Source organism: Marmota flaviventris, chromosome 1 (genome assembly GCF_047511675.1).
Source record: "Marmota flaviventris isolate mMarFla1 chromosome 1, mMarFla1.hap1, whole genome shotgun sequence".
Classification (NCBI taxonomy): domain Eukaryota; kingdom Metazoa; phylum Chordata; class Mammalia; order Rodentia; family Sciuridae; genus Marmota; species Marmota flaviventris.
The window spans coordinates 64,370,039-64,386,163 of NC_092498.1; the positions used below are offsets into that span (position 1 = coordinate 64,370,039).

Here is a 16,125-nt window from a genome sequence, read left to right on the forward strand (position 1 = left end):
TTATACTTCAGCATATCTTTCATTATATGAACTGGGTGACACACCAGCATAATACATATAGAATAGCAGTAGAAACAGAAGGCTCTAAATTTAATCGTTATTCCAACATGTACTAAACTCATGGCCTTTTTGCGTGATTTACATATATTATGAAAGCTAGTCTTTATTCCCAAGTTACTTTCATCCTAAACTCCCCAACCCCACCCACATCTTCCCTGCAGAATCTTAAGTCATCTTACCTTATTTATTTTATTATTTATATGTTGTGTAGATGTGTGAAGCAGGCTGAGAATAAGACAATAGGGAGAGGTGGGATTTTGACAATCTGGAGAATGTGCCACATGAAAAGGTATATTTACTTTGTTTTAAACATTATTTCAGCACACCAAATTATATCTGCAGTTGAATCTGGCCTTGCTCTCTCTCTCTCTCTCTCTCTCTCTCTCTCTATATATATATATATATATATATATATATATATATATATATATAGCTTCACACTTGTTGGGGAAATTTCAGCCACTTATTTTCAAATTCCACTCATAAGCTAAACATAAAACTCTATTCTAGGCCACTCTCCTAAGCAACCACACTAAATATTTAGCTGCCTACTAGAGATCTCTTCTTGGATATACTTTAGCAAGTTTTTGGTATAAATGTTCTTGACTTTTAAAAATCTTTGCCTATCTGCAGTAGGCCCTCAAAATCTACAATTACACATGTATATCTTTGTAGGCCCAAATGTTGTATTTCATTAAATCTGTAATGATTCTTTCTAATCCAAATGCTGACTGGATCTTTGTGAATACATGATTTATGGTTTATATCTTGGCATTTTGACCTCCAGATTTATTATCTTTCTTCCCATAATTTTTCTTTTTGACATTTTGGAAGAATTTCTCAAGTTTGCTCTAAGCATCGCTGATGAATAATTCACACTGTGGAATTCCTTCTTCCAAAGAGAATTTTGTTTTAGCAGTTTTTGTTGATATGTTGGATTTTTATAAATCACTTGCTCAATCACTTGGGGCAGCAAGAATATATTTAATGTTGTTTTTCTTTTTTACTGAAGTAGCTGAAGTAAGTATCTCAGAGACTATCATGGCTCTGTGTCTTTTTTTAATGCTTTTTTTAAAAAAAATTGTTTTAGATGTTGTTGGACTTTTATTTTATTCATTTTATTTATATGCGGCACTGAGAATCAAACCCAGTGCCTCACACATGTTAGGCAAGCTCTCTACCACTGAGCAACAACCCCAGCCCTTGGCTCTGTGTCTTTAATGCTACATATGCCATTTCTAGTTTACTAAATCTTTTGTGTATTCCACCCCTTGAATATTTCCTGTTTTATTAGTCTAAAATGAAGAAACAGCTACCTAATTCAGGACTGGGAAAGGGACAGATGATACCCTTGGTTGTTTTGGTTTGAGGTTTTTTTTTCTTTTTTTTTTCCCCAAGCATTCATCCTTGCTGCTTGCCTTTTCATACTATAACTAGAAATCAAAGAATGATATAAAACATTTGATACAGTTCTTGGCCAACAATTGTCATTCATTAAGGGCAAGTATTTTCTTCAAAGTGTATGTTTAAATTCCAATCCTCTAAACTGCAGAGCCCCTCACAGGTCTGGGCTGAGGTTGGTGGTGGTAATGAAAATCAATACTTAAAACAAAACAAGGTCTGCAGGAGAGAAGATATTCTTAAGCTATTTCACAACATGCAAATTCAAACTTCAACTTCAACTCACTGATTTGTTGAGAAATAAAACTTTACTGGGTGGCTACCATGTGTTAGACAGTATAAGAGCTATGTCAGCTGCTGTGAATACACAAGAAATGCCCTCAGGAAACTTAATTGGTACAGAGAGATCACAAGGGAATAACTTACAAAGATCAATTGTGCCTCCAAGCATAAAAAACCATTTCTGCACCAAAAGTTGGATCTGCTTAGGAAAGTTTCTAGTGAACTTTTTTCAGGGTCTTAAATACCATACAAAGTCAGAAATAAATTATTTTAAGTTCTAGACAACGGAAGGATTATAAATATAATGTTTAGGTATATTTACATATTAATAATAATTATGCAATTAAAGATATAAAAAGTAGAAATATTAGATTATTTCGCTAACTCAAATATACATATTTGAGAACAGGGTCTAAACTTGGATGATGGTCTTAGAGAAGGAAAGGAAATGCTTTATGTAAAGGTATGGAGACAATGATAGATATTCTCCTAGTCATGGGAGTTGTAAAATAAATTAGATTCTGCTAATGCAAAATTCTTGGGGAAAGTAAAACAGTAAAAACAAAATACAAAAAAAAAAAAAAACTTCAGGATTTATAATCTTTTAGTCTACTTCAGGTGGCATAACATTTTAAATAAAATTTTGTTCTCTGATACTTATATCACCACTGAACTATACTAAGGTCAAATTTACTAATTGACAATATTGTCTCAATATTTAGTATTCCAATTAGTTCCATTGCTTAGTTAGATGTTAGATTTTCATTTATGAGATGATACATTCACATTATACACTCTTGAATCACCAATTTTTAATAAAGGATATAACATTATATAATCGGGAAAAATAAAAGTACACAACTAAATACATAAGCAGAAAACCCAGGATGAAGAACAGGGATGATGAGCCAAAATCAAACTAAACCTATGTGATGGCATTATGATTTGTGAACACCTGAAATATAAAAACATCAAACAATACACATACAAATCTAGGATTAGAGCAGCCAATTAAACTTGCCTATATGGCAAAAGTTTTGGTGAGAACAAATCAACTTCATCATTCATGTAAGTCCCACTTCTTCAGATAAGTAATAACCTTTGAAAATAATTGTAAACACAGAAAATCCTGAAGTAGAATATCAAGTGCAACATTTCCTTATGAAATTTAAATACTTTTCACTGTAAAATAAATAAATTTCAGAAAACAGTTTGATCATAGTGATCAAAACATGAAGTGGGAGAAATTAGAAAATGTATAAAATCTATTTTAAGGTAAGAGAATTTTTTCTCTAATTAAAGATTTTAATATGTTTAAATGACAAAAGTCATTTAGATGAGTGAGTGAAGTGTTAGCATTAGCTTAAATATCTCAGGAAAAGCAAATTGAAGGTATGTACAGAAACTGGTAAGTATCTTCCAATCACTACCACCCGCACCCCTTCTCCCTTAAGTAACAAACCTCTATATTTTACTTGGGTATCCATGCCCATCCAAGTGGGGGAAAATTATCGCCTACATCCTCTTGCTATTAGATGGTCACTAAGTTGTAGAGGGTGCAGAAAGAAGTGTCGAGGTGCAACCTCCAGAGCATGCTCTTGAAGGCAAAGGACTTGTCCTTCCTTCCCACTTACCTCCTCATTATCCAAAATGCAAATAAAAACAAAATTTCAAAAAAACAAAAACAAAATAATAATAATAAAAAAAAACATTGTAGACATAGGAGCATCAGTGTTGACAATAAACATTGAATAGGACAGCAGAAAACTAAAATAAGGACCTCAGGGCTTGCATGACTGTAAGTTGCCCTCTTAGCCCTTGAATTCAGAATGTTTAATACTGGAGTGAACTTTAGAGATCATCTGCACTGCCGTATCTTGCTTTGGATGGAAAAAAAATAGTCGAGTATTATAAAAATTTAATGCCTATGGGCAGACACAGTTTTAGGACTATTCTAGTACATGAATTAGTCTCCAATTCCTAATCTAGTTCTTATTAAATAATTGTTTACAAATTATTTTGGCATTCTTACTATTTGTATATAAAACATTGAAAAATTCTACAAATGCTTGCCAACATTTTTAAGTTTGAAATTTAAAAGGTGACATTTCCTATTCAAGTTTTGATTAACTTTTCTACATTTCATCTTGGGCCTAAGAAAAGAGAATGTATAATTTTTATACACAAAATTCTAACTCACAGTAGTATTATCCATATTTTTTAGATGAGAAAAGACAAAAACACATCATATGTTCAGTAAGTTCACTTCCATGACTTCATTTCTCAGACTGTTATTTGAATGTCTAAATGAATATTTCTGTAGGTAAACTATGCAAGAAAACACTGTGTACAATTCAACTGTTCTATATACATAACTGTCCAATTTTCTACCTCCATTGGGCATGTATGTTTTGAAGTATTGTGATTGAAAATGGGGTAGTACTTACTAAAAAGTCATGTCTAGATTTGTGCATGATTAGTAGAATCTTAGAAAAATGGCACATTTCTTTCTGTAAAAGAAAAATAACTTCCTAGTTTATAAGCAAATCTGAGAAGTAAATAAACTACTCTGTTGATGTAAAAATATAACTTATTTTAGTACAGAAAAAAATGCATTTGCTGTATCAGTATCATTATCATGAGGCAACACTTACTTGGAGGTTTGCATATTAAAAAATCTATCATAATTCCACAAACTAAATGTTGAACAGAAGTTGCAGTTTATAATAGACTGCCAGAAAGACTGACGATTCTACATGAATTTTCAATGACCATATAATTTTCAAATAGTAAATACTAATTTTGATGATGAAATAAACACTCTAAAAATGTATTTATTTTGACATCAATCAATTTACTATTAAAATATTTTGTGTTAGCTGACAGCTTATCTATAATAAGCCTCTACATCATGAAAATGACACATGCACTCTTCATAAGAGAAAAACATATCACTAACAAACTACCTATATCTAGAGGAAAGAAAATAACTTTATAAACAACAGTTCCACATCTACAGATAAAACAATTTCATCCACATTGTTATTGTAAGAATTAAGAGAATTTGTGTAAGATGGTTTGCAGTCTGCAGGCAAATTTAGTGCACAATTAATTACATTATTCAGAAGTATTAGCAGCAGTGGTGCAATCTGAGAAGCTGTGACATTTCAGCAAAATATATTTTCTATGTTTTCCAAAATTTTTTGACGACCAGCTCTACTTGTTTTTTTCTCTACATTCCCCTTAAGTCATTGGGAGAAAAAATGCCATAAAATAGTATAGAATATTTTTTAAATTCAGATTTTAAAAATGTCTGAATGACACTAATAATCTGATTATATTCATTTTTATTTTGTTCACTGATATAGCCTAAGTTCATAGGTGAGTACTTAAAATACAGGAAGGCCATGACAAATGCTTTTGGATAAACAACTGTATCTAGATATATTCTTTTGCAAATGATCAAACATGTAAATTTAAAAACTTAAATGTATACTTTATTTTGTAATTTTGAAATATTTCCACCATATCTAATTAAAATGTCTCCTCAATGATTATCCAGAAGTGACAATATTAGAAGTAATTCATTAGTGCTGAAATAATTCATTTTCACAAATAATTTGAAAATGTCAATTAGAGTCATTCATTTAAAAAGTCCTAAGGATGAGGCTGTCAGTATAGTTTAGTGATAGAGCACTTACCTAGCAGAGGAGAAAAAGGAAGGAAGGAAGGAAGGAAGGAAGGAAGGAAGGAAGGAAGGAAGGAAGGAAGGAAGGCCTAACATGTAACCACTATGTTTCAAAGACTGGACAGCAGGGCCAGTTACAGAGCTTCTGGGGTATCTTTCACATTATAGTTGAAATAAATCATTCTCAATAATGTAGGCAGTTCACACAAGAAAAGAGGTAAGGTGGCCCTGGTGACAGGAGCCAGGAAGCAGAGATGAATGGGATCTGATCTTTGTATTCAGCATTACCAATAGGATGCAGAGTATTCAAGGCAATGCACTGCATTGAGATATAGACAGAGTACAGTGGAAGTTCAGATCCAGAGAAACACATGGATTTCTACTTAGGAAAAAGCCAGTAACAGCTGGTAAAAACAACAACAACAACAAAAAAATCACATAAACACTAAAATTCATCATTACCTTGCTAGAACTAAAATTTTGTTCATGCTGTATAATGTTTTCTTAAAAAGTAAACCTACCAAGCTCAATTTGCTCTCTAAATGCAGTAATTTTAATTAAGAACTTAATGTAAAAATTTTAATACTCACATCAAGATCATCCTTGGCATTGTAGTAGACAACTTCATTGCTCTACAAGAAAGAAAAGAAGAGTGCTTTACTGAGTAGAATAAAACAGAATACTGGATCAAACACTATAAATATTTTAAGCATGTTTTAAACAATAAACTTCCCATAATATTCCTTTCTCAGTATATTCCACAGAAATCCATAAAGATAAGTCAATGTTTATAAGAACAGATTAAAACTGTATATCAGTGGTGTTAAAAAAGCACACCTTGCATTTGAGAAAAAAACCTCAGTATAGTACTGGAATTGTGTGTCAAATGCATTATTGACATCATGGATAAACACACACCTATATTAAGAAAAAACAGGATAACTTCAGAAGCAGGTAATACAAGCACCTTACCAATATTCTGTTAAAAGTATGATTTAAAAAATACATACATAAATATATTTAAATCTCCAGTATTAAATGGATTCTTGAAAAATGTGTTATCTATGCAATATTGGTAGAAATTTCCTCATGAGATTTAGAAAGCAACTGGATCTAGATAGCAAAAAAAAAAAAATCTGTTTATCTAAGGCACTGCAACTCTCATATTGAATCTGGATCTAGATAGCAAACAAATAGGTTTATCAAGGCACTGCAACTCTCATATTGAATCTAAGAGGTGAAATGACATTGGATTTTCAGCAAGAATAAATATGAATGGGCAATTTTGCACATAAGTGTTGCAGAAATATACCATAAATATGAATTAGGGCTACAAATGGGGCTACAGAGGGACAATGGAAAAGGGAGGATGAATAAAATGATTGTCGAAAAACTTTAAATTCCTATTCTTGTGTCTGAGACCAGTGTGTGCACCACAAGAATAAAACACCTATGCTGGTTTCCCTTTTTCATCTAGACGTAGATGCAGTCCCTGTCTTTGGCAGTAATCTGAACACTCGGTAAGAATGTTTGTTCTCTACCTCTTAAATAATCCACCAACACCAATATTCTAAAATTATATTAGAAGCAGACACAAAATATAGATTTTTTTAAGAAAACAAAACTTTGGGAAAACTTAGTAAATATATCTCAAAGTATATTTTAAAAATCGCTGGTTATTAATAGATGTCATGGAAAAAGTATTCAATAGTCATGGCATTAGAAAACAGCAACAATTGTCACTTGAGGGCAGGACTCCACAAAGCTTCAGTACATGACTGTACTTATAAATCTCTAAGAGAAAAATATGTTTTGCTTTGTTTCCCAATTTGTTTGATACAGAAGTCAGTCCCAGCCATTTTTACTTGAAAAATACTCCATGAGACTCAAGATAAATAAAATATAGGTTTCTCTGAAGAACAAAGAAGATCTATATGAATATTAGAAAATATGATTCATAATACTGAATGAAACTGAAGGACTAGAATTTCATTAGAATCGCTTTTTTTCCTTTTAAAAAATTAGTGCATTATATTTATACATGATATCTGAGTTGATTTTGACATAATTAGCATAAAATATAATTTACTCCAATTCAATCCCTAGTACACCCCTTACTCTCCACTCCTCCTACTCCCTGTTACTTTTCATCTATTCTACTGCTCTTCCTTCTTTTCATTTATAGGGGTTTTTTTTTAAATTAGTACTTTATAGATACACATGAAAATAATGTACTATTTAATTTGATTTTTTTGGGTAAAGAATAAAGTAGCTAGAACTGGACACGGTGGCACCTGCCTATAATCCCAGCAACTCAAGAAGCTGAAGCAAGAGGATTGAAAGTTCCAGGATAGCCTCATAACTTAGTGAGGCCCTGTCTCAATGTAAAACCTAAAGGCTGAAGTTACAGCTCAGTGGTAAAGCACACCTGGGTTCAATCCTTAAAATCAAAAAATTTTAAAAAAGAGGAAGTACATAACTAGAGTATTTTAATATGCACAAAAATTCTAATTCCTGAAATATTTCTTATACCACTTATTTTGTAACAGGAGTCAAGAGTCAAAATACCAAATCAGAACTCATCACATACACAAACCAAGAGAATTATCTAAATCCACCTGGGACCCTAACCTAATTACTAGTTTATTGATCCCACTTGCAACTCTGTAATTTATACTTAGGAGGCAATTTGCAGTTCAGAATATAGATTCTAACAAAAGTTATACGACTGAATAAGTTTATCTTCATTTTATACTTTATTTTCTTCCAAATGCTTGCTTATATTTACAGAACTAGAACATGAAGAAAACAAGGTGAAATAACAGTATATTTCAAGCAGTTCACCAGCATCACCTTTTCAACAGATATAAATTCACTTATACACACATCACTATGCCAAGAAAGGCACATAAGATAAATGCATCTACTCTTACTTCCTAGGTAAAAAAAAAAAAAAATGGCTATAGATCATTTACATAAGACAACCTGGGTTTGTCCTATGATTACACTTGGCTCACAGTGCTAGAACTAATAGATGAAACTGACAGGTCAGCTTTTCTTCTGTATATGAACATATGAAGAGTACTTATTAAACTGAAGATTAAGAGTTCCGCATACATAGGCTGTTGGAAGAGGATACAAGTGTGATAAAGAAATGCTATTATTGGGTTGGGCATGTGGCTTAGTGGTTGAGCACTTGCCTAGTATGTGTGATCCTGGGTTCAATCCCCACCATTACAAAAGAAAATAATAAACAAACAAATAGAAAAGAAAATGCTAGTATCCATTCTATCTCAGTATTTTCATTTGGTTAAGATCAATTGAAATTAAAATTAAAATTAATAAAATCTAACTTTGAGAATTTCTTAATTTTTTTTTCCTTTTTAACCATACATTTTATACAAAACTCTGTTGCCTAATTTCTCTTTCAGAATCTGTATATTGCTAAAATTGTTGTCAAAAAGGTGTATTCCAAATTTTATTTAACGTTCGCACAACACTTTCTGGATTTAGGATGACACAATTATACAAGTTGATTTTTTAAAGACAACTTAAAAATGCAAATAGCACAAATATATCTAAATATAATTTGGATGTATATATATATATATATATATATATATATATATATATATATACACATATATATACACTACATAAAATATGTATAATACTATTAATATATGTGCATCTATGTTTAAATTGGACATAAAAACATACTATACGGTAAACTATCTATACTCCTTCATGTAACTGGTATTTTATATCTCTGTTTTAAAATAGCTCTTTCTTAATACAATGTTCATTTCTCACATGGTCAAAACATAAATGCAAAAAGAATGAATGTGTTTTACAGAAAACATTAAAATGATAAAGCACTTAATCAACTGTGTCTGCTCAGGTTAAGAAGATGACAGACAGTGGATGCAACTGGATATGTCCAGTGTCTCATGACAAGGCTCCTTTTGGTTTAGGAACATTTTTGTTAACCTCACTATCATAAATATACCTTCACATCTTCAAGCTACAAACTTTTCTTATGCAGAATGCACATTATCCATTTATTACACATAACAGAAAAACATTAAGGATAAATTGACATAGGAAATCAGGATTTGAAGAAACTATAAACTGGCATTACTCAATCAATACAGTGCTCTTCCAGGGTAAAACGTCACTAAAATAAATGCAAACTTTCATAAAGCATTTGATTTTTCAGCCATTTAAAATATTTTTCCAGCCCCAGTTCATCGTATGTTCTTATAGAAAATTGTAAGGATTTATTTGGGATTTTGTTTATACTGTTTCAGAATTACTTGGCTCAGAAGTTATTAAAGTTTGAGAAAAATCATAATTGGGTGATTTTTTATAAATAAAAATAATTTTTATTTATAACCATCTTTTTTTTTAATAGCCATCTTCTCTACTACATGAAAATATATATTAAGAGGTGCTGCAATGTTGAACTAAATCAGTCTCCAGTAGAGTAATTCAAATAGCTGAATTACCAAAATACATCCAGAGTCAATCGTTAAAGGAATGGGATAAAAAACAATTCTAGGAAGGGGAATTATACACTGAATCAACCAGATTCTATGATCTGATGTTTTTTTAGAGATGAGCTTTTGGTTAAAATGAACTCTGTGCTAAAGAAAATAAGAGGAGAAATTTTATAAATACAGTAAATACCTTAAGTGGGAAGAATTAAAGGAGAAGAGGCAAAGTCTCAGCTGAATTCCTTGTTTAATCATGTCCCCTTTCTTACATCCCACCTAGACTTTGTGCAGGAAGGTTTCTGGGTCACAGAATCAGCAGAGGGAGCCATATTCCATTCACACAAGAATTACACTGGTGACCTTCTCTGTGCTGTGTTCAAGAAACAATGATGAATAATATCTGCACCTAACCACAGGGACCAAGCTGTCACCCTTCAACTCATCTGTGGCGAGAAGATGATGCAACTAAGACAGTCATTCTGATCTGCTATATGTGAAAATTGCCTTATTATACTTGGATCGCACTCCTACGTGAACTAAAATGCTCCAGTTTTCAAAATAAGTGAGAATTAAGTATTCCGGACACTTAAAACAGTCCCCCTCTGTTGATCAGTGAGATACAAAGAGAAAGAGAAACTTGCCTGTCCTTACTCAAAACTACCTCAATTCCTCCCTCCAGAGAGTTCATGGGTATCCCAATATCACTAAATACTTTCATTAAAACTGTGGCACATAAGCTAACTGCCAGAGGCACAGGTTATAGAGTCTTATTTCCCTATTATCCTTCTGTCTAAATGATTTAATAAAAATTATTAAACATCATCTTAGAATGTAGTTCACATTCAAACGCAGAGGTTTTCAGGAAATTTCAGGACATTATGCACAACATCATGGAATAAAGCCAGCAACCACCTCGAACTAGATTCTTGGATTAGTTAAACGTTTATAGAGCTATTTTTCATAATTTAAGCTCCACCAGATGACAAGAACAAATTGTTTTATTTCCAAATTTTAACCAAATAGTTTACTTATTTATTATTTCCTCAAAATGAATTGACCCAAATGGGTCCATGCTAATATAATACTTCTGCTGACTGAAATTTAAAACACCCCCTAGCAAGTTGAGAAAAAAAAATATTTTAGACTCCAAATATCTATTGGGAGTCAAAAATTACACCTGGGCAAAATAAACTATTTCATCTTTAAAATGCATATTGTGAGTGACAGCTCTTTGCATGACATGTCTCTCTAAGCCAGCCTCTGGTGAATAGTTTATGTGAAAAATCTAAGGCCTAAGTACCAAGCTTCTGTGTAGAAATAAGATGTTGCCAAAGATAAGACTAAAATATTGGAAATTAAAATTAGAATTTTATTATCAACATTTGAAATGTACAGCACATTCAACATTCAAACAGAGATTAACTTGCTGTCCAATTTGCTTATTCTCTTTTCTTGGCTATACCTTGGCTGTGCACATGATCGACAACCTAACAAATTTTGGGCAGCTGTATTTTTCATTAATGTGGCTTTTTAAAAAATATAGCATGCTCCTTGTAATTTTTATCACTCCTGAGTTCCAAATATGCAATCAGTTGAAAATTATGAGATACTCTTCATTAAAAATGAGTTATGTTAATGACTCCTGCAAGCCAAGACCATGTTGTTTAACTAAAATCATTCACAAGTCAAATTGTATTAATGTTGATAACACCAGAAAAGCATATTGATAGCAATTTGGCCCAGAAACCACTTATGTCACTACTTTTATGTTCAAAACAATTTCTGTACTGGCCACATGTCAACCAGCAGCTTGGTAGAACTGTGTGAATAAAAGAACCTAGGAACATGTGTATGTGTGGTTGTTTGTGCACATGGAAGATGTGAATATGAGCAAATATTTATAGGAATGTAGTCCTTGAAAAAATATTTTGCCACATAATTATAGGTGTTTGAAGTAAAGATCTCATGAACATGTTTAAGAAAATGTAGTTTAGAAAAAATAATGATGGGTACAGGTTCAGCTAGAGATCAGAATTGCCAGATTACAGAAGACATTTGGTAAATCTACCTTCACACTGTGTGACAGAGGATAATAAATGAAATGAAGCTGTAAAGTTTTTACTATGGTGTGTGGTACACATAAATGTTGACAACTAATGTTTATATATGTAAAAAAGTAGAGATATCCATAGAATTTATCTGCTATGTATACATGATTTTGTGTGTGTGTGTGGTGCTGAGAATTGAACTGAGGGCCTTGTGCATGTGAGACAAGCACTCTACCAACTGAGCTATATTTAATTTTATTTTTTTAGATCAGTTTTTATGCTGTGAGTCTGTTTGACTTAAAGTACTTTCTATGCAGCAGAGTAGAGAAGAAATTGAATTGCTAACTGTTGCTATTTTTAATCTGGTAAACCAAATTAAATAATAGGAAAAATACAACAGAAGTGATAACTAATTGATGATTCCATATGCATCCTGGTATTGGGGTATTGAGGTGTTCGAATTTCTCTGATTCTAAACATTTTCTTTCTATCCCTTCATCTTCTTTATATATAAATCTTTATTTACTCTTACCAAAAAAAATTTCAGTCTTGTATTAAAAAAAAGTTTGCTTGTCCATCCAATACCCAAAATATGTAATCTTGTTGGAGGAAATGACACAGTTAAATCAGATGTTGTCATATTTTAAAAAATAATAGACATGAAGATTTGCTAAACTTGGTAATATTTTTTTTTCCTGTTTAAAAACTATGCTGTCTTCGAGAATGGCTTATTTCTTAAAAAGAAAAATCATGTGATACTATGTGGCTAGCAAATCCTACCATCCTCTTCTTTGACCATAGCAATTAGTAAATGCCTACAACTACCAAATAATAGTATTTGATTTTCCTGTTCTTCTGCAGAAATAATGGGTCCAGGGGTAGTTACAGTGGGAAAAGCTGAAACTATTAAAGCCTGCATCTATCCAAGCCAGAGGCTAGCTCCTTCCATTGACTTCATGATTAAAGGACCAATGATTTATAAAGTTCTTGTTAAGCCAGTTTAGAATTTGGATTCTATCTTCTGCAGTTACTAGTACTTATAGAATGCCACAGTCCCTGCAATGATTTATCCATCCCAGTTTTCTGTTACTAATTGTCAATGACATTTGTTTGAACTCTAATTTCCAATGGTGGCAATATAAGAATATAACTGTTTCATAATCAATGCCCAATCCATATCCTGGATGCTACTCCATCCTGATTCCTTAAAGATCACAGGACTCAACATCTATGTCCTTTCTTGTGTCCATCTTTTAAATCAAATTCTGGTGGTTTGCAAAATGTGAGCAAGATTTGAGAAATAAAACTTCAGTTGTGTTCTTACATAAAAATTTTGTCTAGAATTTAAAATTCTAGCAGAAAAATTTTAGAAAATCAATGAAAACAAGGGCTCAAAAACATTTACCTCAAATACAAATCATTTTAATATTTTTCTGACAATTTTATAATCATCTTTCTGACAAAGTTACTTAGCACCAACTAAATATTTAGTGAGCAATATATCAGCAAGTCATTTTAAAACTTACTTCTTTCCCTTTTTTCGTATCAATTATCCACTAGTTTTGTCTGCATCATAAAAATTAAATAACTATACATTTGAACTATATGCTTGAATATCACAATTTCTTTAAAAATATGATATCAAAATACTATCATTAAGGTGTTGTTCAATAATCCATGGGCTATAATGATAAAATAGAAATCTATTTCTTCTTTGAACTCTTAATTTTTGTTTTAATAATAAATACATTTTGAGCTTTCTACCATGGCAAGCTCTGCATTGGAAACATAAACATATATATATATATATATATATATATATATATATATATATATATATATATTTTTTTTTTTTTTTTTTTAAAGAATATATTGCTACCATTAGAGAAATGCAAATCAAAACTACTCTTGAGATTTCATCTCACTCCAGTCAGAATGGCAGCTATTATGAAGACAAATAACAATAAGTATTGGCAAGGATGTGGGGAAAAAGCTAAAGTCATACACCGCTGGTGAGATTGAAAAAGGTGCAGACAATATGGAAAGCAGTATGGAGATTTCTTGGAAAATTGGAATGGAACCACTATTTGACCCAGCTGTCCCTCTCCTCAGTCTACACCCACAGGACTTAAAAACAGCATACTACAGGGATACAGCCACATCAATGTTTATAGCAGCACAATTCACAATAGCTAAACTGTGGAACCAAGCTAGATGTCCTTCAATAGATGAATGGATTAATACACACACACACACACACACACACAATGGAATATTACTCAGCAATAAAGGGAATAAAATCATGGCATTTGAAGATAAATGGAAGGTGTTAGAGAAGATAATGCTAATTGAAGTTAGCCAATCCCAAAAAACCAAATGACGAATGTTTTCTCTGATATAAGGAGGCTGATTCATAGTAGGGTAGGGAGGGGGAACATGAGAGAAATAGACAAACTCTAGATAGGGCAGAGGGGTGGGAGGGGAAGAAAGGGGATATGGGATTTAGAAATGATGGTGGAATGTGATGGATATTATTATCCAAAGTACATGTATGAAAACACAAAATGGTGTGAATATTCTTTGTATACAACCAGAGATCTGAAAAAGTGTGCTCTATTTGTGTAATAAGAATTGTAATGCATTCTGCTGTCATATATAAATAAAAAATTAATTTAAAAAAGAATATATTGCTAAAGATAAATCATTATCAATCTCAGTTTTGTGGATTGTAAAGGTAAGATTAAGAGTAGACAAACTGAGTTTAACACAGGTCTTTATATCCCCAATCTGTTATTATCAATACAGGAATGACCTGCTTTGGGGAGATAGTGAATTCCTTATATGCTCTACATAATTCACCTAAAATAAATAAAGGTAATGTTTACTCTTCTAAATACATTCATTTTATGTTATTAACTTTGTTTTATAATCTGTGTTAAAATGTGAATTGAATTTCATTAGCCTTATTGGAAAAACAAAATTGGAAAATAATTTTGGTATATTGTAATGTACTTCTTTAGTTTTACATTTATTCCTGAGATAATTTCCATGGTATATTTGTAAAATTATAGTTTTAAAAAAAGTTTTGTTGTGGTATTTGTAAAATGCAGACAAAGTATTCCCTAATAACTGACCCAGCATGTTAGCCAACCTATAAGCCAAAGTTACTTAAGAGGAGTAGTCACAGAAAAAGATAATAGATCCATGTGTCTATTATGTTTAATTACCTAATTGCAAAAGGAGTTTGCAGCCTAAAGCAGTGCTATGAAACTATTGACATAATCAGAAATAATTGTAACATTCACCAAAAGAAAATGTTAATTACTTCAACATAAAAGAAGTGTGTTTAAAAAGAAAGAGAAAATTAAATTATTCCAGTTTGAGTAGAGACATTGCTTGGAATGTTGTACTGCTATTTAATAGATTGATGGATGAATAATTGAATATCACAAGCCTATAAACTATTAGAAAAGCAAGACTAAAATAACAAAGCTAGCATTTGTAGACATGTGTGTGCAAGGACACATACACACACACAAAAAAACATATCACTGCAGAGAAAATACACAGACATTTCCAAAAGTTTCACATAAGCTAAAACACTGACAAGTTTCACTCCCATAACAAATTACAAAAAAAAAAAAAAATGTAAATACACGTGATTTCAGTGTTCCTTGGTTCTTGAACCTCAAAAAAAATCGACCCTTGTTAAACATTAAAAGCAATATCAATTTATTTCTTCATCTTATAAAGTTTAACAGGAATCTGCCTACAAGCTATTCTGGTGCTTCAAATTATATCAATAAACACACGACTTAAATCATAGGAGTAAAATAAAAGTAGAATATGAGAATATAAATATATTATGTTCCATAGCACAAAATCTCCAGGGAAACTCAGTCCAAAATTAAACCCACACATCAATAATGCCAAGAAATTTGCTCTAATCTCCTTTAATCTGTAACTTCAAGGAAGCTTTAGGTATAATCATCTAAAGCATAAATATTTAAGCCACCAAAATATTTCAACTTTTATGCTTCCCCTTGAGTTAGACCAGCCACATCTTCTTGACTCATGATCAAATTAATAGCATTTTATCATAATATGATATCCTGGCAATAAAATTTTGTCAGTTTGTCCAATGGAATCA

General features: G+C 31.7%; 1 protein-coding gene across 3 annotated transcripts in view; it reads right to left on the reverse strand.

Annotated features, from left to right (window-relative positions):
- The window catches only part of Cacna2d1 (calcium voltage-gated channel auxiliary subunit alpha2delta 1), a 465,343-nt gene that overhangs the window by 176,143 nt on the left and 273,075 nt on the right, over positions 1–16,125 (reverse strand). For all 3 annotated transcript variants that reach the window (XR_011707765.1, XM_027926328.2, XM_027926327.2), the window contains exon 5: positions 6,022–6,063. Coding sequence is in view for 2 of the 3 variants with exons in the window: in XM_027926328.2 (XP_027782129.1) it covers positions 6,022–6,063 (42 nt within the window). In the remaining variant the exon portion in view is untranslated. The remainder of the gene's footprint in view (positions 1–6,021; positions 6,064–16,125) is intronic.